The 24,081-nt window shown below is 41.8% G+C and overlaps 1 protein-coding gene across 1 annotated transcript in view; it reads right to left on the bottom strand.

Annotated features, from left to right (window-relative positions):
• phf21b (PHD finger protein 21B) overlaps nucleotides 1–24,081 on the bottom strand; it is a 206,519-nt gene that overhangs the window by 80,149 nt on the left and 102,289 nt on the right. Inside the window, exon 3 of the mRNA XM_063006698.1 lies at nucleotides 14,176–14,208. Coding sequence (XP_062862768.1) covers nucleotides 14,176–14,208 — 33 coding nt within the window. The remainder of the gene's footprint in view (nucleotides 1–14,175; nucleotides 14,209–24,081) is intronic.

Genomic DNA, 24,081 nt, shown 5'->3' with positions numbered 1-24,081 from the left:
TCGTCTGCTGTCACACGCAAATGAAATTGAATGACATCCCATTCTTAATCCATAGGGTTTAATATGATGTCGGCCCACCCTTTGCAGCTATAACAGCTTCACCCACTCTGGGAAGGCTTTCCACAAGGTTTAGGAGTGTGTTTATGGGAATTTTTGACCATTCTTCCAGAAGCACATATGTGAGGTCAGGCACTGATGTTGGACAAGAAGGCCTGGCTCACAGTCTCCGCTCTAATTCATCCCAAAGGTGTTCTATCGGGTTGAGGTCAGGACTCTGTGCAGGCCAGTCAGGTTCTTCCACACCAAACTCGCTCATCCATGTCTTTATGGACCTTGCTTTGTGCACTGGTGCGCAGTCATGTTGGAACAGGAAGGGGCCATCCCCAAACTGTTCCCACAAAGTTGGGAGCATGAAATTGTCCAAAATCTTTCGGTATGCTAAAGCATTAAGAGTTCCTATCATTGGAACTAAGGGGCTGAGCCCAACTCCTGAAAAACAGCCCCACACCATAATCCCCCCTCCACCAAACTTTACACTTGGCACAGTGCAGTCAGACAAGACACAGTGCAGTCAGAGAACACGTCTCCACTGCTCTAGTGTCCAGTGGTGGCGTGCTTTACACCACTGCATCCGACGCTTTGCATTGCGCTTGGTGATGTAAGGCTTGGATGCAGCTGCTCAGCCATGGAAACCCATTCCATGAAGCTCTACACACTGTTCCTGAGCTAATCTGAAGGCCACATGAAGTTTGGAGTTCTGTAGCGATTGACTCTGCAGAAAGTTGGTGACCTCTGCACACTATGCGCCTCAGCATCCGCTGACCCCGCTCTGTCATTTTACGTGGCCTACCACTTCGTGGCTGAGTTGCTGTTGTTCCCAATCACTTCCACTTCCACAGTTGACTGTGGAATATTTAGTAGCAAGGAAATTTTATGACTGGACTTGTTGCACAGGTGGCATCCTATCACGGTACCATGCTGGAATTCACTGAGCTCCTTAGAGCTCCTGACCCATTCTTTCACAAATGTTTGTAGAAGCAGTCTGCATGCCTAGGTGCTTGGTTTTATACACCTGTGGCCATGGAAGTGATTGGAACACCTGAATTCAATGATTTGGATGGGTGAGTGAATAGTTTTGGCAATATAGTGTATATCAAAGATAAATGCAGACAGATGCAGAACTACAAAGAACTACAAATCCCACAGTACAATGTACATGAAGTCCTACAAGCATTATTACTTCATTGAAAAGCTGTTTGATATGTGGTAGCATTTTGTAATTATTGTTTATAGGTTTATAGCTTGTGGGCAGCACAGTGGTGCAGCAGTTTGTGTGGGTGGCATTTAGTACCTGGCTTCTTCGTACCCATGCTTCCATAGATATTTACAGTATACACCCCAAATACACATATCTCACAACAGCAAAGGATTTACAGCTAGTTTGGACAATTTTGGCTTTTCTGTAGTGCTTTTACCCCACTCAGTGCAAAACATTTACACAACCATCAGTGGACAGTATTCAGAAGGCTTTAAAATTCTGGTGTAGTCAGTTAGCCAGGGTGCACACTGCTCTATCTGTCTAAGCTTTCGTTTTTTCTCTGCCATCTTCATCTTTCTCTGCTGATACACTAAATGTAGCTGTCAGGCAAATGTGAAACGCAAGAGTCTAAATTTGGAAAGAAGTGATTGCTTTTATTTTGGTGCTCTGAGGTTTGTTGGTCAGCTTTTGTTTTAAAGAGCCAAGCCTGTGTGCTTGTTCTGTGTATAGTAAATAAGGTTACGATGGCTCCAGGTGATGAAGTTATTTTTCAATATGGCATCATTTTGGCCAACTAAAGCGCCTGTCAATTTATTTTCCTTTACCCGGGCATCGTAAGAGTACTATCACTGCAGCAGAAGTAAATTGCTGTCTGTGTTATCAGCCCAGCCGGTAAAATAAGGTAAAACTGGAGCTCTTGCTTTGGCAGTGCACAGGGGGTTACTATTCAGTTGAAGTAAGCAGAGTGACTCTGAAGGGAGTGATATGAAATCTGCAGTCTGTGACATAATAAGGACATTTATTTGCACACCTCTGTCCTTAACCGGCCTGGTCTGACTCACCATGGCAACAATCGGCGACTGCGGAAAGGTCAGATTCACGATATGAAATGAATGATACGAGGAGTTATGGAGTGACGGCGACACTGTTCATTCCTCCTAATGGGAGGTAATAAGGAGATGAGGAATGGTGCAGGCTTGGTGCACTGGCTGTTATACTCGCTGTTAATTATTGTCTGCTTAATGTCTATCATTACCGCTTCACTAAAGTTCAATGTATTTTTTCTCACCTCGTGTTCCAATCGTCTTCTCCGGTGCCAGCAGAATGCCTGCTTCAATTTTTTATGAGTTTAGCAACGTCGCAGTGTTTTTTTTTTTGCTAAGGGCCGTGAGTCTTTAAGCTTTTGGGACAGATCCGTGAGCCTGAAGCGCTGGAACAATTCCCAATGTAGTCTTGCAAATGCCACTATTAACTTGTTTATTCAGCAAAGAATAAGAGCATCTGCTGAGAATTACTCTAACTCACTGCTTCTCTGTGTCTATCCTGCTACAACCATGAAAAAAGTGGTCAAGAGAATAAAAATAATTAAGTTTTTCTTTTAATGAGGTCCACTTACCATATAGAAGCACTTTGTAGTTCTACCATTACTGCCTGTAGTCCATCTGTTTCTCTACATACTTTTTTAGCCTGCTTTCAGCCTGCTTTCAGCCTGGTAAGGACCACCACAGAGCAGGTATTATTTAGGTGGTGGATCATTCTCAGCACTGCAGTGACAATGACATGGTGGTGGTGTGTTAGTGTGTGTTGTGCTGGTATGAGTGGATCAGACACGTCACAGTGTTTTTTTGCTAAGGGCCGTGAGTCTTTAAGCTTTTGGGACAGATCTGTGAGCCTGAAGTGCTGGAACAATTCCCAATGTAGTCTTGCAAATGCCACTATTAACTTGTTTATTCAGCAAAGAATAAGAGCATCTGCTGAGAATTATTCTAACTCACTGCTTCTCTGTGTCTATCCTGCTACAACCATGAAAAAAGTGGTCAAGAGAATAAAAATAATTAAGTTTTTCTTTTAATGAGGTGAACAACAAGACATAAGTTGTAACTCAAGTAAATGTACTGCTACAGTAATTACAAAAATATAGAAGTACGTCTTTAAATAACTGGAGTCAGATTTAGTATTTGGAGAAAAGAATACAGTGGTACCTTGAAACTCAATGTCAACTGGTTCTGGGGGTGGCGTCGAGTTTAAAAGAGTTTTAAGGTATTTTTCAAATAAGGATGTTTGGGAAACTTGTTAATGTGTTTCATGGCCCTGTGGATCTGCATATATTTTAGGCTAATGTAAAATAATGGGGTTGTTTTAGACACAAGTACAATATAAAAACACTGAAATATACAAAAATAACACAAGTATAATATAAAAACACTGAAATATACAAAAATAACACAAGTATAATATAAAAACACTGAAATATACAAAAATAACACAAGTATAATATAAAAACACTGAAATATAATTGAAAAAGTTAAAAATCACTAAAAAAAATATAATAAATACAATAAAACCTCGCGAAAAAAAATCACGAACCCAACTGTCAAAAGTGCATTAGTGCTAAGGGAAGCGCAACGGCAAGCTAAGCAGCATCGCCCACCATAGGAAACAACGGCACACCAGTGCTTACCCCTTTGTTTACATCACATGCGCTTTGAGTTTAAGGGAAACGTCAAGTTTAAGGGTACAAATTTCTCGACAAAGGGCATCAAAGATTCAAAAATTTCAAGGTACAAGGTACAACTGTATTTAAGTAACTGAAGTTACTTATAATAAACTTAAATTTCAGAATAACATCAAAACCAAAGCAAACGAATAAAAACAAATAATACACGCATGTATTAATATATGTATTGCATTATACTGTATACAGGTCTGAGGGAGAATGGTTTGTTTGTTAGTTAGATTACTTGGCTACTAGTAGAGTCAAATCTCATTTATATGCATTACAATTTTAACAAATAGAATTATTTTGCATTTAAAGTTAATACGTTTACTATTCATTCATTGTCTGTTTCACCACTGCTTTATCCTATTCAGGGTTGCAGTAGGTCCGATTCACTGGATGAAAGGGAGGAAACACCCCGGACAGGTCGCCAGACTCTAGATATGTGTACATGCTGTACATGTGTATCCACTGTACATACCATGCCATAATCCTGATTAAGTACCTCGGCAATCAGCACACATATGCACCTTACTACTTGCAATTCATACTTAACAGTCACTTTATTATTGGGGCTGCACGGTGGCTCGGTGGGTAGCACTGTCGACTCACAGCAAGAAGGTCCTGGGTTTGATCCCCAGGTGGGGCGGTCCGGGTCCTTCCTGTGTGGAGTTTGCATGTTCTCCCCGTGTCTGTGTGGGTTTCCTCCGGGTGCTCCGGTTTCCTCCCACAGTCCAAAGACATGCAAGTGAGGTGAATTGGAGACACTAAATTGTCCAAGACTGTGTTCAGTGTAACCTTGTGAACTGATGAACCTTGTGTAATGAGTAACTACCGTTCCTGTCATGAACGTAACCAAAGTGTAAAACATGATGTTAAAATCCTGATAAACAAACAAACATGCTGTACATACAGTATGTATCCTTTATATATTCTTTGTCACTTTATTAATATCTCCATTGCACATTTCTACTTGAAGTTTTTTAGTGTACTGTATATCTCAAGTGCACTTTTTTTTTTTTTCTCAAGGTTTTGATACTATATTGTCTATGTATGTCTCTGTTCTATGTTTATACACAGTTTAAATTTTTTTTTTTTTTTTTCGATCAAGAGTTCAAGAGAGGCTTTATTGTCACTCTTGCTATAAACAAGTACATATTGAAACGAAACAATGTTCCTCCAGGACCAGGGTGCAACACAGAATTCAAAGCAAAACAATCCAATATACACAGTGCAGATAAAAACATTACAATAAATCCTTGTTGGATCATTCTCAGCTCTGCAGTGACAATGACATGGTGGTGGTGCGTTAGTGTGTGTTGTGCTGGTATGAGTGGATCAGACACAGCAGCGCTGCTGGAGTTTTCAAATACCGTGTCCACTCACAGTCCACTCTATTACACACTCCTACCTAGTTGGTCCACCTTGTAGATGTAAAGTCAGAGACGATCACTCATCTGTTGCTGTTGTTTGAGTTGGTCATCTCCTAGACCTTCATCAGTGGTCACAGGACGCTGCCCACGGGGCACTGTTGGCTGGATATTTTTGGTTGGTGGATTATTCTCAGTCCAGCAGGGACAGTGAGGTGTTTAAAAACTCCATCAGCGCTGCTGTGTCTTATCCACTCATACCAGCACAACACACACTAACACACCACCACCAATTGCAACGACAAGAAATCACTACAGACTTTATTGAAGACTAGAGCGGATAACAACTCTATTATTATTTAATTGTTTATTTATCTATTTATTACCAGTTATGACTTTTTGATCATTTAATTCTGTGTTTGTATGATTTGTGTAAATCGTGTATTTATTTAAAGTATCCTCCAGGCCACCCAAGAAGGATGGGCCCTGCTGAGTCTGGTTCCTCTCAAGGTTTCTTCCTGTAATTTTCAGGGAGTTTTTCCTTGCCACAGTCGCCCTCGGCTTGCTCAACAGGGGTTTTTGTATCTGTTGGTCCTGGATTTTGTAAAGTTGCTTTGAGACAATGTATATTGTAAAAAGCGCTATATAAATAAAGTTGACTTGACTTGACCATGTCATTGCCACTGCAGTGCTGAGAATGACCCACCACCTAAATAGTCCTGGGAGAGTCCTGACCATTGAAGAACAGGGTGAAAGGGGGCTAACAAAGTATGCAGAGAAACAGATGGACTACAGTCAGTAATTGTAGAACTACAAAGTGCTTCTATATGGTAAGTGGAGCTGATAAAATGGACAGTGAGTGTATAAACAAGGAGGTGGTTTTAATGTTATGGCTGATCAGTGTACTGTAAATATATACAGTAGTACCTTGAAACTCAACATCAGTTTCAAGGTATTTTATCCCATAAGGATGTTTGGGAAACCTGTTAATGCGTTCCATGGACCCGTGAAACTGCACATTTAGGCTTATGTAAAATAATGGGGTTGTTTTTGACACTTATACACTGAAAATAAATAACACAAATGTAATATAAAACAACTGAAATAAAAAGGCTCAGAACCTTGAGCTGTAACACAAGTTTGAAAATGAAACAGGAGGAAAAATCCAGATAAACACAGATACATGTGGAGCTTTCAGAGTGAATCTGGTAGTTATTCTACACAAATGCAGATTCGTCTCATATTCACACCTCGATAACGTATTACCACACCGCTCAAACCAAGCGCTGAACAAAATGACTGTTCATTGTTAATTTGAAATTAAATAAATAAATTTTTTTTAAAACAACCTGAACATGTTGAGTTTAAGGGAAACGTTGAGTTTAAGGGTACAAATTTCTCGACAAAGGGTGCAAAGTTTCAAAGATTTTGAGTTTAGGGGACATTGAGTTACAAGGTACCACTGTATATGGGCCCAGTGTATATGGTTGCTATATATTTGGTGTTCTTGTACAAAGTGTAACAATAACTTAGTTGAACTGTGGAACTATATTTTGTCACCCACTATTTAAAAACAACATGTCAGAGCAGGACTTTTCATTAGCAGTTAAGACTTCTGCCAGTGGTTGTTTTTATTGCTGTGCTGTATTGTACAGCTCGTCTGCCACTACCCGCTCTATACGGCTGTGTTATGGCTCCTGTGGGATTCCGACCTCTCAGCCATGGGGGAACATAACTAGAGAAGAGTTAGGGGAAAGACAGAAATAAGAAAACGGGGGGAGAGGGAAAGGGGACAGCTGGTACCTTCTGATAGAAGCGGGGTGGAGGAGAGTCGAGGGGGTTTTCGGAACACAAGAGAGAAAGAGAGGGCGGGAGAGATAGTGTTTTTGTGGTGGAGAGGGGCCAGCAGATGGACTTTTCCAAACAATAGGGCAGAGACAGATGCAGGCACAAAGATGCAGGCTCACAGAGGCGAGCGCTGCCCCCCTGCTCGAGTGCACTAGCACCCAGCAGGATACGACGGAGTTGCCGAGACTCCACACAGACACCTATTCTTTCCTAAGAGCTGCATTATTGCTTTAAAAGAGACCGAGAGGAGGAGCCACTACGCAACAGGACACCAAAACAAAGAAGCGCAGGTCGTAACTTTCTTCTGCCACCTCCAGAGGCCTCATTTCTTAACAAAGACCCACAGACAGCCGCTAAATCCCCAACTAGCTCTTAATCCTGAGCTCCAGCCGTCATCTGTCATGAATAAACAACCAGATCAGCAGGCAGGTTGAATTACATCTGAGCATTAGACAGTTTTGCTAGTACTGAAGCAGTGGTCAATCTGATTAAGGCTCCTAGAGGTGTCAGTCAGTTTTTATTTCCTTTTAAAACCTCACTGGGTACAAAAAGAGTGAAGGTTTACACCCAATTTTTAGATATTGGCTAAGGTCTGATTGATGTCATGGGGCTGTGGTAGCTCAGAGGTTAAGGTAATGCACTAGTAATCAGAAGGTTGCTGGTTCAAGCCTCAGGATGCCACTGTTGGGCCTTTACGCAAAGCCTTTGCCCCCAGTTAATAGAACTGTATGAAATAAGAGCATCCACTAAAGCTCTATCTGTACTAGTTATGATCATCAGCAGTCTGTTATGCTAGCCCACCACTAAAAAGATCTGGGTTCGAATCTCAGTGGTGATTAGGGTTGCCACATACACCAACCAGGCATAACATTCAAACCACCTCCTTGTTTCTACACTCATTGTCCATTTATCAGCTCCACTTACCATACAGAAGCACTTTGTAGTTCTACAATTACTGACTGTAGTCCATCTGTTTCTCTACATACTTTTTTTAGCCTGCTTTCACCCTGTTCTTCAATGGTCAGGACCACCACATAGTAGGTATTATTAGGTGGTAGATGATCCTCAGCACTGCAGTGACACTGACATGGTGGTGGTGTGTTAGTGTGTGTTGTGCTGGTATGAGTGGATCAGATACAGCAGCGCTGCTGGAGTTTTTAAATACCATGTCCACTCACTGTCCACTCTATTAGACACTCCTACCTACTTGGTCCACCTTGTAGATGTAAAGTCAGAGACGATCGCTCATCTATTGCTGCTGTTCGAGTTGGTCATCTTCTAGACCTTCATCAGTGGTCACAGGATGCTGCGCACAGGAGCTGTTGGCTGGATATTTTTGGTTGGTGGACTATTCTCAGTCCAGCAGTGACAGTGAGGTGTTTAAAAACTCCATCAGTGTTGCTGTGTCTTATCCACTCATACCAGCACAACACACACTAACACACCACCACCATGTCAGTGTCACTGCCGTGCTGAGAATGATCCACCACCCAAATAATATCTACTCTGTGGTGGTACTGGGAAAGTTCTTCTGACCATTAAAAAACAGCATGAAAGAGGGCTAACAAAGCATGCAGAGAAACAGATGCACTACAGTCAGTAATTGTAGAACTACAAAGTGATCCTATATGGTAAGTGGAGCTGATAAAATGGACAGTGAGTGTAAAAACAAGAAGGACACTGGACACTGTCATACTGATGACCGACGGACCACTTTTGTGGTTTTGTCCTCAAATTTATTCAAAATTTTAACTGAGCATACAGAACATGTAGCAGAAAGTTGATCACCCAGGGTTGCGGTGTATGGTGTACTTTTTTATTTTTCATCCAGCCATTACGATTGTATTTTATTTTTGACTGGCCTGTCAGATTCAGTACACAGTCTTATCTTCGTCCACCGTCCCACCACCCATGTTATGGGCTTTACTCAAGAATAATCTTACCAGTTAGTAGTAAATTTAGCGCGATTAGCTATCATTAACTGCCGCTTTGATGCCCAACTCCTTACTCCACAAGGACCCTTAGGCAGCTAACTGACTGTCTGCCTGATGAATAAAAAACATGTGGGAAGCTACAATGGGATGCAACCGGGACATTAAGTGTCCTGGAAGAGAGCTAACATTTTTTGGGACTGACTGTTAAACAGAAGACAATCCTGGGAAAACTGGGACAGGTGTTAACCCTAGTGGATCTATTGGCTGTTACTGCTAATTGACTGATTGGCTGTGTCTGAGGAGGGATGGCCAAAACCCTGCTATGGACCATTGCCCTGTCAATTGTGGCCTGCATGACATCCTCCTTTCTGAAAGACGTCCCACCAAATATTTCAATGTGTTTGTGGGAATTTGTGCCCATTTTGTGAGGTCAGACACTGTTGTTGGACAAGAATAGAATAATATAATTTATGTAATGGATTTTATTTACCTGTTAGCAATGGGTGTGGCTGAAACACCCAAAGTCAATAAATAAGACAGGTATCCTCATACCACATTTGACCATATAGTGTGGTAGGGGAAACACTGAAGTAAATTCCACAGACGGCTTTTCACTGATAAATTATACCCCTCCTAGTTATCAGATTACAGACACAGACAAACAGTGACATCACTGGTCCAGTTTTTATGGCTTTATTTCACAGACCTGGCATTAAACAACTTGTTTGGGATGTTAAAAAAGCAACACATGATTGTTTTTACCCCATATAATAAACTGCTTTTAGAACCTCTTAACTTAAAGTAATATAACAGCTACACCACTTTATTATTATTACTATTATTACTATTATTATTACTATTATTATAGTTATTATTACTATTATTACTATTATTATTATCATTATTATTATTACTATTATAATTACTATTATTATTATTATTATTATTATTACTATTATTACTATTATTATTATTATTACTATTATTATTACTATTATTATTATAGTTATTATTACTATTATTATTATTACTATTATAATTACTATTATTATTATTATTATTACTATTATTGTTATTATTATTACTATTATATTATTTTATTATTATTATTATTACTATTATTATTATAGTTATTATTATTATTATAAAAAAATTTTTTTATTATTATTATTACTATTACTATTATTTTTATTATTATTATTATTATGCATTGTAACAAGCTTTTAAAGTATGCTAGCCCAGAGTTCGAATCTCGGCAGTGCTATCAGCCGGTTGGCTATTAAACCAGTCTAGTTTAAATGTGTAGGCGCCCAGGTGGCATAGTAGAATATTCTGCTAGCACACTAGTGCTGCTACTGGTCGGCTGGGCGCCCTCTAGAAGGCACAGTTGGAAGTGCCTGCAGCAGAAAAAATTGGCCACTAAGTCTGCTGGGTGGGGAAAAAAAGGGGGTGTGGTATTCAACACTGTATAAAATCTCTGATTAGCTGTACGAGGCGTCTGTATAGAAGTAGAGGAACGCGGTGATCAGTGCACTAGTCTTCATGCGCAAAAATTGGCTTCACGCACAAATGCACCAAAAGTCAGGCAAATAAGAAGGGGTTGGTGGATTGTGCACACAGCGAAGGGAGTGCGCGTCAGGCAAATATAACCTTTTCAGTTGTGATCTGGGTCTTCATAATACGCTAAATTGGGAGGAAAAAGAAAAGGCATAAATAAAATAATAAAAACATATACGTATATGTGGAACAAACTGTTGAATCTGTAATACTTGTCTCAACTGATTTTTTTTTGCCACCAAAAAACTGAATCTCACCTAAATCTTAATATCACTGAGATGTGTGTGTCATGTGAAGCCCTTTAAATATAGTGTTTTTTATATCAGTCTCCTCTACTATTCACAGCCGCTAAATCACTCTGTTCTATCTTCACCTGGCAACACAAATGTTCTAGAAAATCAATATGATTCAATATTCCACCCACACCAAATGTACTCGATCTGCCAAGACATGTTTGGGGTCCAGTGACTGCTTCATTTTAGCAAATAAACAGTTCTGTCTCAGATGTATCTGTGTATAGACCATCATATACGTACTGTGTGTGAATTGTGTTTACATCAGGGAGCAGTTCGGTACGTGCCAAACCAGATTTTACTGAGAATGAAAAACAAAGAATTAAGCTGTTAGTCATATAGTATTATTAATTAATATATTTATTGTTCTTTTTTTACCACTGCTTTATCCTATTTAGGGTCGTAGTGGATCTGATACACTGGGCGAAAGGCAGGACTCACCCTGAACAGGTTGCCAGTCCGTCACAGGGCAAACACACACACACACACACACAAACACTTAACTTTTTAGTAGGACTTTTTAGTATCTGCATGTCTTTGGAATGTGGGAGGAAAATCACACAGACACGGGAAGAACATGCAAACTCCACACTGACGGCACTGTGCCAACTGTATAGTTTGGTGGAGGAGGGATAATGCTGTTGGGTTGTTTTTCAGGGGTTGGCCTACGCCCCTAGGTTCCAGTGAAGGGAAATCTTAATGCTTCAGCATACCAAGACATTTTGGACAATTGGATGCTCTAAACTTTGTGGGAACAGTTTGGGGTATGCCCTTTTCTGTTCCAGTGCTGAAAGCAAGTTCCATAAAGGTATTGCACCTCATGCATGAGACTCTGGCAGCATTGGGTAGCTCCTTCAGCGACAGGCTGCTTCACCCCAAATGTGTGAATGAGCGGTATCGCAGGTCCTTCCTTCCTGCTGCTGTTAGATTATACAACCAGCACTGCTCCAGGCACACTTAAAACATTGTTTTCACTTTCCCATGTGCAATTAAGATTTCATGTGCAATCATTTGTAAATAAGAGTTTTTGACTTTTATTATTGATAATGTATGTTGTTATTTTTATTATTGATAATGTATGCTGTTGGGCCCTTGAGCAAAGGCCTTAACCCTGAATTGCTTAGATTGTATACTGTCACGGTACTGTAAGTCACATTGGATAAAGGCGTCTGCTAAATGCTGAAAATGTAAATGTAGTAATTGAAAGGTCGCTGGTTCAAGCCCCACCACTGCCAGGTTACCACTGTTGGGCTCTTGAACAAGGCTCCTAACCCTCAATTGCTTAGACAATATACTGTCACAGTACTGTAATTCACTTTGGATAAAAGCGCCTGCTAAATGCCGACAATGTAAATGTAGTAATCAAAACTACATAGTCACTGGTTCAAGCCCCAGCACTGCCAGGTTGCTGCTGTTGGGCCCTTAACCCTGAATTGCTTGATTGTATACTGTTACAGTACTGTAAGTCACTTTGAACAAAGGCGTGTGCTAAATGCTGAAAATGTACATGTAAAAAATGTAAATCAAACACGTTTGGGATGAACTAGAATAGAGACGAATCCCACGGACACAGTATTGCTACTAGAGCAAATTTGACTTATGTTTTAATGAAGTGAGCATGTGATACAAACTAATACAAGAAACTAAGACACAAATTTAGATAGAAAATTGTCAGAGTTGCCTTGGCTACTTTAAAAACAGAGTAACTGAATTAAACGTAAACGTTTCTCCCTATTAGAAGTCACTGCATTTTACAGACGAATTATGCAAACGAAACAATTTTGCCACCGAGCCATGTGACTGGTACTGATGAATCATGAATACGACTTAGACAAGGTAAAAAGGTCAGCTTTGATTTGGCTTTGTCTCCAAAATTTTCCTGTGCATTTTCAGCGCTTAGGAGACAAAGGAAGCCCCCCGTCTGTGTTCCCTACGCCTGGGGCAGCACGCCGGTGCTTCTTTTACTGTAATGGGACAAACCCGAGGGGGGTGCAGAGCAAACCAGCAGCAACCGTCAAATAAATGAAGTGACAGCCACGCTGCCATTTAAACCTGATTGAAGTCAGCTTTTCAGCAAAGACCTTTGCTGGAGTGAAAAATAATAAACCTCACAAATTGGTGGCTGATAAATCTAGATGTGTGAAGTTTTTGTCATCCATTTTCATGCTTTATTTTTAAGACTTAAAAAAGATAGCCTTAGTTAATGCATATTTCACTACAGTTTTCTAAAACAAAGGATCTCACAATCAATACCGGAGCTAAAAGGAATCTCATGGCCTATGGCTTCATCACAATGGACTAAAGCATCCAGAGGAACTTCAGGACTTCAATAGAGCGAGTGAATTCACTGCAGCACAAAGACATTGTGTAGCTTTGTTTATGGCCTGCACTTTGTATTCAGCATTTAATTAGGCTGGGTCTATGTGACTCAGGGCTGATGAAAAACGTTCGAAGCGCTGGAACATGAAAAAGTGAACCTTCACTCACTGAACCTTGAAGGGAATAAGAGTGAGACCATAAGAATGACCACGGAACTCACACAACAGTTTGATTCTTTGTCTTTATCTACTACAAGGTTTCTTTCCAGCCCTAAATGTTACACTTTATTGATGTTTTCCTTCCCCCGGTCTACCTGATACCCAGTTTCTATTTTCATGATGCTTCTGCAGAGAACTAGCAAACTATCAGAAGTCAAACTATTATGCAATCAGATGGGCATGTGCTTTAACCCTGCCTTTGACAGTACGCACTATATCAGGGGTGTACCTGCATTATGGTGGCCCTCAAGGGGGCGATTGTAACGTATCCTGCTGTGACTGCAGTCTGCCTTTTAAGTCTTGGACAATTTGTTGTTTTTCTTGGAGGCTAAATTCTGTGTTTGCTGTAAAAATGCCAAATTTATACTGAATATTTATAATATATCTACATTTATATTGTGCTCCTTTATCACAGACACTGCCTCATAACACAAGAGACACACAAGTTTGATTCTTTGTCTTTCTCTACTGCAAGGTTTCTTTACAGCCCTAAATGTTACACTTTATTGATGTTTTATGTTTTAATGTAATGTAATATATATTTTTCCCCTCTTTTTTCCCCCCAATTTGTATCCCCCAGTCTAGTCGTGTCCAATTACCCTGACTATGTCCTCTGTACTGATTCGACCCCTCACCGCTGACTGAGGACGCCTCTCAACTGACATGCGCCCCCTCCGGTACGCACAGTCAGTACAGATAGTGCATTTTTCACCTGCACCAGTCGAGTTCATAGACTTGACGGGCACTGTGTACGGAGGGCCACACCCCCATAAGAATTATTCCTCAGCCCTGTGCAGGCGGCATCAGTCAGCCAGCAGGGGCCGCAGTCGCACCAGTTATGAGGACCTATGATCCGACTTTCTTACCCTCTAACCCTGAACAACAGCCAATCGTTGTTCATGCAGCTGCCCAGCCTAGTCGGAAAGGCAGAGCTGAGATTCGATACGATGTGCGCCACTTGAGCGGCCTACAAACACACACACTTACACCTAAAAGGACTTTAGTATTCCCAGTTAACCTGACTGCATGTCTTTGGACTGTGGAAGGGTACTAAGGTTACTATAAGAGCTCCTGGAGGAAACCCACACAGACACAGGAAGAACATGCAAACGCCACACAGAAAGATCCCAGACAGCTCCACCTTGGAACAGAACCCAGGACCTTCTTGCTGTGAGCTGACAGTGCTCTGTCAGTGACCTCTATAAAATAAACTAATGCTTGGACTGTGCGACATGATGGCATTACTGTGCCCCAGTGCTTAAAGCAATGATCTCAACCCCATTTAACAACTTTGGGATCAACTGGAACGTCAATGTCACTGCATAAATGTGCAAATATTTGTTTTGTGACTGACTGGGCACAAACCTTCACAGACACACTGCAAAAAGCAGGTGGAGAGACCTGCTCATTATGGATGCCCAGGGTTTTAAAATGGGATGTCTAACAACTTAATGGCCAGATGTGCACACACCACTGACCATAATGTATAGTGCAGCTGCAAGGTGAGCTCTGATTAAATAATGCAGTCCAAGCACATGATGGCTCATGGTTCCACACAGCTATTATTTAGACGGTGATATAATTGTTTTGTTTGTTTATTTTGTCAAGACGTGTCTCCTCAACTGCAGCATTTACTTTTATTGTGTACATGAAGCACAGTTGAGCTAAGACTAGTCTAGTGGATAACTGTGTCGTTTTATCATTTGGTTATTCATTTAAGATCTTGATCAGGTCTGGCGCCACCAGTACACAACAGGCACAAGGCAGGAACACGCCCTTTACAGAGTGCCATCCATCCATAAATCCATCCATCCATCCATCCATCAGCTTTCATACATCTTTTCTCAACAAAACACAATTTGTTCACATTATAGAAAATCACCATGTCATATGTTTGAGAAGCTAACACCAGAGGAAGTGCTATAATCTGGCTTTCTCGTCTCCTTTGTCTTGTTTTTATTAATGTCTGGTTGCTGCGTGGGCTCTCTGCTTCTAAAGTGTGACGGCAGCTTTCAATATCAGAGCGCTGGACAGAGCCGTCAGCAAATATTGACACAGAGGATTTGAATGTTCATTTCATTGCTGGCAGAGCAGCCGGATGAAGTTTAGATCTGCTGGTTGATGAGGGAAAGAGTCTCATTCTGTCTGTCATGCAGGGGCTTGTCAGGAGCATGGAGGGGTTATTGGTGCAGCTACGGGAGGAGTACTAAACCCCCTCACATAAACACTTCGGCGTGATCATTATTCTGTCGTCTCAGTCCTCCTGTTGGAACCTGTCCTTCAGTGTAGAGGGTGTCAGACACAGTTCAGGTGGCAGAGAAGCAAAATGACAATAACTGGATGCTACTTTCCCTGTAGTCGGTCCATCATTCTAAAAGAAAATATATGCTTAAAACCCTTTAATGGTCTGCTCGACCATCTGGTTGAGCTTACTTTGAATCTAAAATAAGCTGTATTTAAATAATCTTATCTACTTCTTGGTTGGCAGAGGCTCGTTAAAAAATACTGTGTGCACAAATATAATATAAATATGAATTAGTCCCAAGAAACAAAAAAATGCAAATGAAACTTGCTTTCTCTCCGCCTATGCCAATCCCTGCTCTGACCGAGGAGATCGAAGCTAACCCACGCCCCCTCCGACACATGGGCAGCAAGCCGTATGCATCTGATCACCCACACATTGACGAGTGTTGTGCCACCTGGCGTTGTGTACGGAGAGACACACCCTAAGAGCACTCTTTCCTCATCTCTGTGTAGGTGCCTCTAATCAGCAAGCAGAGGTCGTAATTGCACCAGTCTGACAGAGAGAGACCCTTATCCGCCTTAGGCCCGCCCATCTGAACAACAGGCCAATCATTGTTCATGTGGCTGCTCAGCCTCAGCCGGCAAGGCAGAGCTGAGTTTCGACACGATGTATTCGCGATCCCAGCTCTGGTTGCAGCGTGTGTTTTTACCGCTGTGCCACCTGAGCGGCCAAATAAATATTTTTTAAACATTAATTTCTTGGTGAGACCATTAAATGTCTTTATTTAACAATATACACTTATGAGCCAAAACATTAGGACTATCTGGCTAATACGACTGACCCACAGAGACATGGACTCCACAAGACATCTGAAAAAAGTGGAAACATTGTGATAGAAAATTATGAGTAAGGGGCTTCTTATAAATCATATTAAAGTATTTCACATATTTGAAGTGTAAGATGGTTTTCACATATCCATTAAGAACAGCACTGTGACAGAGGTCCTGAAAGAGAACAGAACGTGCAAAGATAAACACAACAAGGACGTAAAAACAAAGGATATCTAAGAAGGACAGACTATCACATCACAAAACCAGATAGAGGTATAAAAAGACCTATGTAAAATCACTTAGTTGTTCTTACTGCAGTATGCTTCTATGCTGTATGTAAGAATCCACAATTGTGCTTTCATTAAACTTCAATCCAGCTAAAAAGAATCTCTTGTGTCTGAGTTTGCTTTCTGACAGGAGAAGTTCCACCACAACATGTTCTGTCATATCTGGTACCAGGACGTTACCAGGTACCCCATTTCCAAAAAAAAGCTGGGACTTTTTGTAAAATGTGATTTAACCATAATCTGTGATTTGTTAAATCTTTTAAACCTTGATTTAAAGTACAACTTCATGGTATTTTGTAAATATAAACAAATTTAGAATTTGATCCCTTCGTAAGAGATTTCTTAATCCATTCAAAAATAACAAAAACCAACACAAGATTTAAGTCTTTTACCATCTACCATGCATAATATTGTGGAAATATTTAGGCTATTCAGAAATCTTAGTCCATGATCACAGAGACTAAAACCACTGTTGAGTATCACAGCATAAAATTGGTATACTTTTGTGAAAGAGAAATGTAGATTTCTTTATGCATTTTTCTCTCTTTTCTACCAATTTAGCATAGACAATTTGTCCCCCGGTGCTGGAGACCCCAATCTTGTTTGAGGAGGGTATATTTACCTGACACACGTTCCCTACGACCCCTTCTTATATATATATAGGTGGGTATATTGCTGCTCACGCCTCCTCTGACCTCTGCACAGACCTTAACGGAACCCATTTCCACCCATGCACTCTGCACAGGCTCCTCTATCTGCCAATCAGGGTCCTTACGCAGCGTTTGAAGACCTCGCCCACATATTCCGGTCATTCCCTCCCTGCAGGTACTGCCAATTATGCCCGACCGGTGGCAACCCCGAGTTTCGAACCAAGGAATTCAGAATCTCGGTGCTGGTGTGCTAGCGGAATATTCACTCGTACTTTGATGGATTCGCACATGAGGCCGTGTTCCTCCACCTCTGTACAGGCACCTCTGTCTACTAATCAGGGTCCTTACACAGTGTTGAAGACCCCATCCCCTTTTTAGTCTGGTCTTTTTTCCACACAGTAGATTTCAGTGGCCAATTTTGTCTGATGCAGGCACTGACAACTGTGCCTGCTAGAGGGCGCCAAAACAACCGGTAGCAGAGCTGAGATTCTCTGTCCAGTAGCGGAGTCTAAAGCTGCTCTCTGTAAAACTGACATTTTACTCTTAACGATTTCACATTGTAACTACACCTTCTGTTGTTTTACCCCAAGGTACCTGAAACCATTCCTGTTTACCCTCTCGAGGTTTAAGACTGCAAGTCGAGACTGCAGTGCCAACAATGCTGCTCCTACTAGATGGTTTCTTCCTGTAATTTTAAGGGAGTTTTTCCTTGCCACTGTCACCCTCGGCTTGCTTAACAGGGGTTTTTGGTCTGTTGGTCCTGGATTCTGTAAAGTTGCTTTGAGACAATGTTCATTGTAAAAAGCCCTATGTAAATAAATTTGACTTGACTTGAGATTCAAACCTGGGAAGTTCAGAATCCCAAGATTCTGATTTAGATTTTGAAGATTTAGATCGTTATGAGTGATTACATGCAGATTGATGGGTAAAAATAGCAATTATATCCAAATAAAATCAAATTCACAACATAATAAAGTGCAGAAAGTCTGAAACTTGCTGTTTCCACAGTATGTCCAGTCTTTACTGGCCACAGCAGACGTGAGTAGCAAATTTGAACGTTTTTCTTTTTTAGTCCCCTGCTCTTCCTGAAGCTCTGCCAGACAACCAGGCTGCCCTTTTGTCCTGAACTTCCCCAAACCCACTTCATAATCACCTATTCGGATAATTTTCTCTCTCCAACTGAAGGCCTGTAGTAGCAATAAAAACACCCAGGCTTTTTTGAGCACCATTATTGCCCTTCCGTAATCGCTTCAAATTAGATCTGAGAGTCAATAGCACGATTCACTATTTAATTTGCTCATAGCAGGTGGCGATTTAGTGCCAGACATGACCGCATCTCTCTCACAGTCAGGCATGCGTCGGGGAACAAGTGCCTTCGTGTTGCAGCCTGCCCGGGACAAGGTTAACGGACACTCAATACAAACCGAGGGGAACAGAGAAGCTCCCGCACAGACTATTAATTGTTGTCAGACAACAGGAACAGAGGAAATCGACGAGAAGAGAGAGCGAGATGAGAGACAGAGCACAGCCAAGGCGATGACACAGACCCGACGCTTCGGTATAACCGCCACACTCCCTTCCTAGAACTGCTAGCATGCTCTAGAGAATCGTTTAACTACTTCACTTTCTGCCTTCAGATGACTTTCTCTATTTATTGTCCTCCTTAGCTGCTTCTAATGACGCCTCTGGGAGAACACAAAGAAAGGCGGTTCACACTTCAGTTGGTCATTACCACACTCGCGCAGGACCTCAATAATGCAACAGCAAAGCTTTCTGGCACCTCTGTCTTTAACCTGGCAAAATGACAAACCCAGGGTTTAGGACTGTGGGTGTGCATGCATACATGTGGTGTGGTGTGTTCGTTCAGATTAAATGTACACTGCATGGCCCACTCTATTCTGTAAATATACACCGATCAGACATAACATTATCACCACCTTCCTAGTATTGTGGCATGCCGTCGAGGCATGGACTTCACTAGACCCCTGAAGGTGTGCTGTGGTATCTGGCACCAAGATGTTAGCAGCAGATCCTTTAACTCCTGTAAATTGCGAGGTGGGGCCTCCATGGATCAAACTTGTTTGTCCAGCACAACCCACAGGTGCTCAACTGGATTAAGAGTGAAATTTGGATGCCAAGTCAACACCTTAAACTCATTGTTGTGCTCCTCAAACCATTCCTGATCCATATTTGCTTAGTGGCAGGGTGCATTATCCTGCTGAAAGAGGCCACAGCCATCAGGGAATACCGTTTCCATGAAAGGGTGTACATGGTCTGCAACAATGCTTAGGTAGGTGGTACATGTCAAAGTAACATCCACGTGATGTAAAAGAAAACGTGATTTATCAGACCAGGCCACCTTCTTCCATTGCTCCGTGGTCCAGTTCCAATGCTCACGTGCCCATTGTTGGTGCTTTCGGCGGTAGACAGGGGTCAGATTGGGCACCCTGACTTGTCTGCGGCTATGCAGCCCCATACGCAATAAACTATTCTGACGCCTTTCTATCAGAACCAGCATTAACTTCTTCAGCAATATGAGCTACAGTAGCTCGTCTGTTGGATCAGACCACACGAGCCAGCCTTCACTCGTCACATGCATCAGTGAGCCCTGGCCACCGGCTGACCCTGTCACCAGTTTACCACTGTTCCATTTTTGGACCACTTTTGATAGATACTGACCACCACATACAGGAACACCCCACAAGAGCTGCAGTTTTGGAGATGCTCTGACCCAGTCGTCTAGACATCACAATTTGGCCCTTGTCAAAATCGCTCAAATCCTTATGCTTGCCCATTTTTCCTGCTTCTAACATCAACTTTGAGGATAAAATATTCATTTGCTGCCTAATATATCCCACCCACTAACAGGTGCTGTGATGAAGTGATAATCAGTGTTATTCACTTCACCTGTCAGTGGTCTTAATGTTATGCCTGTCATACAAACACACATGGCTCTGTATTGTACCCTCAGTCTAGAAGTCTAGCTCTAAAAGGGGACAGTGGTAGCCTAGTGGTTAGAGTTTTTTGCTATTAATGGGAAGACTGTCCGTTCAAATCCAGCCTCTGACAGGTGGCGCAGCGGTAAAAACACACGCTGGAACCCGAGCTGGGATCTTGAATACATCGTACAGAAACTCAGCTCTGCGTGCCGGCTAAGCCTGACCGGCCACATGAACAACGATTGGCCTGTTGTTCAGATATGGGCGGGACTAAGCCGGATGGGGTCTATCTCTCATGACTGGTGCAATTATGACCTCTGCTGGCTGATTGATGGCGCCTGCACAAAGATGAGAAAAGAGTGCTCTCAGGGTGTGTCTCTCCGTACACAACGCTGAGCTGCACTGCACTCGTCAAAGTGTAGGTGATAAGATGCATACGGCATGCTGCCCACGTGTCGGAGGGGGCGTGGGTTAGCTTCGTTCTCAATCGGAGCGGGGATCGGCATTGGTGGAGAGAAAGCATGACGCAATCGGGCAATTGGACGCGCTAATAAAGGGAGAAAAAGGGGAGAAAATGCATAAAGAAAATAATAATTAAAAAAATCCAGCCTCTGCTATGCAGCCACTGTTGTGCCCTTGAGCAAGGCCCTCAAGCCTGTCTGCTACGGGGGTGCCGTGCAATGGTTGACCCTGCACTCTGACCCCTGCTTCCAAACAAGCTGGGACACACAAAGAAAGAATTTTGTTGTACTGTACACTTAATACACATATATTAGAAAATTACTTTACCAGGTTAAAGACAGAGGTGCTAGAAAGCTTTACTGTTGCATTGTTGAGGTCCTATGCAAGTGTGGTAATGATCAACTGAAGTGTGAAACCCTTTCTGTGCTTTTTCCCAGAGGCGTGTTAACAAGCAGCTAAGGAGGGTAATAAATAGAGCAAGCTGATTGCAAGCCAGGTCTTTTTCTCTGTTATCAGTTCCTGACCTCATAAACGCTCCTTTACCTGAACTAGCACTAATTTCTAGAAAACTGAAAGTCACCAATGTGACAGTCAACAATGGTTTTGGAGTTGGATGTCCACAAGTTAATGATCAGGTGTCCACATATTTTTGGCCATATATACAGCATATGATGAAATGCTAAGCTTGCTGCTGACTGAAAACCAAAAAAATAAATAAGTTAAAATGTTGTACTAAACATCTGGCATCATTAAACAGAGGTGCCAATCATCACCCTTTTCCCCAGAGATAGCCAATCATGTCTGTGTAGACACCTGGCTGGCCGATAGCACCACTGCTGAGATCCTGCTTTGTATGGTGGGCTAGTGCCGACTGGGAATCCTGGGAATCCTTCTGTTTAAATATAGGATGTACACCGATTAGCCATAACATTAAAACCACCTCCTTGTTTCTACACTCACTGTCCATTTTATCAGCTCCACTTACCATATAGGATCACTTTGTAGTTCTACAATTACTGACTCAAACAGCAGCAATAGATAAAACAGAGACTCTTTTGCAATTTGGAAAGTTGTGTTTCTGTGGGAATTTGTGCCCATTTAGTAAACAAAATAGAGAGACAGTAATTTGGGAAACATATACAGACAGTGACTGAGTGGCTGACAGACTGACAGTGCAGCACTGATTCAACAGCATCTGGTCAGGGTCGTGGTGGTTCTTGTGGTTCTGATTCATTGGGCGAAAGGCAGCCCAATGGACAGGTGAACACCCTGGACAGGTGAACAGTTCATCACAGAACACACACACATACACATTAATCCACACACACACACACACACTCATGCAGGGCATTTTTAGTAGTACCAGCTGGGCAAGCTGTAGCCTAGTGGTTAAGGTACTGAACTAGTAATCAGAAGGTCGCTTGTTAACACCCCACCACTGCCAGGTTGCTGCTATTGGACCATTGAGCAAGGTTCTTAACCCTCAATTGTTCAGGCTGTGTACTGTAACTGTAATGTAAGTCACTTTGGATAAAGCCGCCTGCTAAATGCCAAAAATGTAAAATGGCTTGATTTAATATTTTTGGAAAGGAAACAAAAGCCCTTGGAGGAAATCCCTTTGGACACAGGAAGAACATGCAAACTCCAGGTACAAGGACCTGCGTAACATGTCACCCAGGTTTTTATTACGTTGTTGCTATTTTGCTTAAACATACACCGATCAGGGATAACATAATGACCACCTCCTTGTTTTTACACTTACTGTCCATTTTATCAGCTCCACTCACCATATAGAAGCACTTTGTAGTTCTACATTTACTGACTGTAGTCCATCTGTTTCTCTGCATGCAGTTCTTCAGTGGTCAGGACCCCCACAGAATCACCACAAAGAAGGTATTATTTGGGTGGTGGGTCATTCTCAGCACTGCAGTGACACTGACATGGTGGTGGTGTGTTAGTGTGTGTTGTGCTGGTATGAGTGGATAAGACCCAGCAGCGCTGATGGAGTTTTTAAACACCTCACTGTCCCTGCTGGACTGAGAATAGTCCACCAACCAAAAGTATTCAGCCAACAGCACCCCATGGGCAGCGTCCTGTGACCACTGATGAAGGTCTAGAAGATGACCAACTCAAACAGCAGCAATAGATGAGCGATCGTCTCTGACTTTACATCTACAAGGTGGACCAACTAGGTAGGAGTGTGTAATAGAGTGGACAGTGAGTGGACACGGTGTTTAAAAACTCCAGCAGCGCTGCTGTGTCTGATCCACTCATACCAGCACAACACACACTAACACACCGCCACCATGTCATTGTCACTGCAGTGCTGAGAATGATCCACCACCTAAATAATACCTGCTGTGTGGTGGTCCTGACCATTGAAGAACAGGGTGAAAGCAGATTAAAAACGTTATGTAGAATAATACATAGACTAAAGAACTACAAAGCGCTTCTATATGGTAAGTGGAGCTGATAAAATGGACAGTGAGTGTAGACACAAGGAGGTGGTTTTAATGTTATGGCTGATCGGTGTATTTGACTTGTTTGTTGAATGACAAAACGTCTACATAAAGGCTCTATAAAGAATATTTATTAATGTAAATGATATTAAAATGAACAAGTTAAACTTGTTTATTTACACAACAAGCAGCACAACTGAGCACCAGGCAAAACTCCAGAATCCTCATTGCCATGGCATTGTTAAATTGCTAAACAGAAATGAATCTGAATGCGGATTCTCTCTGACACACTGCTGTCAACTCAAAATGCAAATACACTCGTTTACAAGACAACCTGTAATAAAGAAAAAAAAAAAAAAAAAAAAAAAATCAACCCCAATTACACACACCGATTCACTTGGACAATTACGCACCAATCAAGAAGCACGAACTTTGCTTCAATCGGGTTTTTCTTCACTCCAGTCCCACATGATTAGATGCACAAGGTGGAGGAAATAGTCGAGGCTGAATTTATAAACCTGCCACCAAACATGAGTGGAAATTGACTCGCACCTCGTAATGAATTGCAGCTCCTGCTAAAATTACACCGACACTTAATGAATTGGACGTTTAATAAATTGCCTTTTCCTTCTATTCCTTTGTCGCACCTTTTGAAAGCAGCCCAAAAGCCATTTATATTCTCAATATAAACGCTTCCCATCATGTCAGATCCGACAGAGACAAACTGGCAGCAGGTTTTATAACCCTGCAGGATAATCTCAAACATCAGCTCTGCTGCTGGGAGATTTCATTTGCAGGTGTATGTATGAATCCACGAACTGCACATACACACACACACACACACACATGCAATACACAAATACAATTTATCTTCCAGCAATGAAGCATGCAACTCATTTAATAATCACCAACCAT

The sequence above is a fragment of the Trichomycterus rosablanca genome, chromosome 1, assembly GCF_030014385.1.
Source record: "Trichomycterus rosablanca isolate fTriRos1 chromosome 1, fTriRos1.hap1, whole genome shotgun sequence".
Lineage (NCBI taxonomy): Eukaryota > Metazoa > Chordata > Actinopteri > Siluriformes > Trichomycteridae > Trichomycterus > Trichomycterus rosablanca.
The sequence above is the reverse complement of the archived record's forward strand: the minus strand, read 5'-3'. Positions and strand labels throughout refer to the sequence as shown.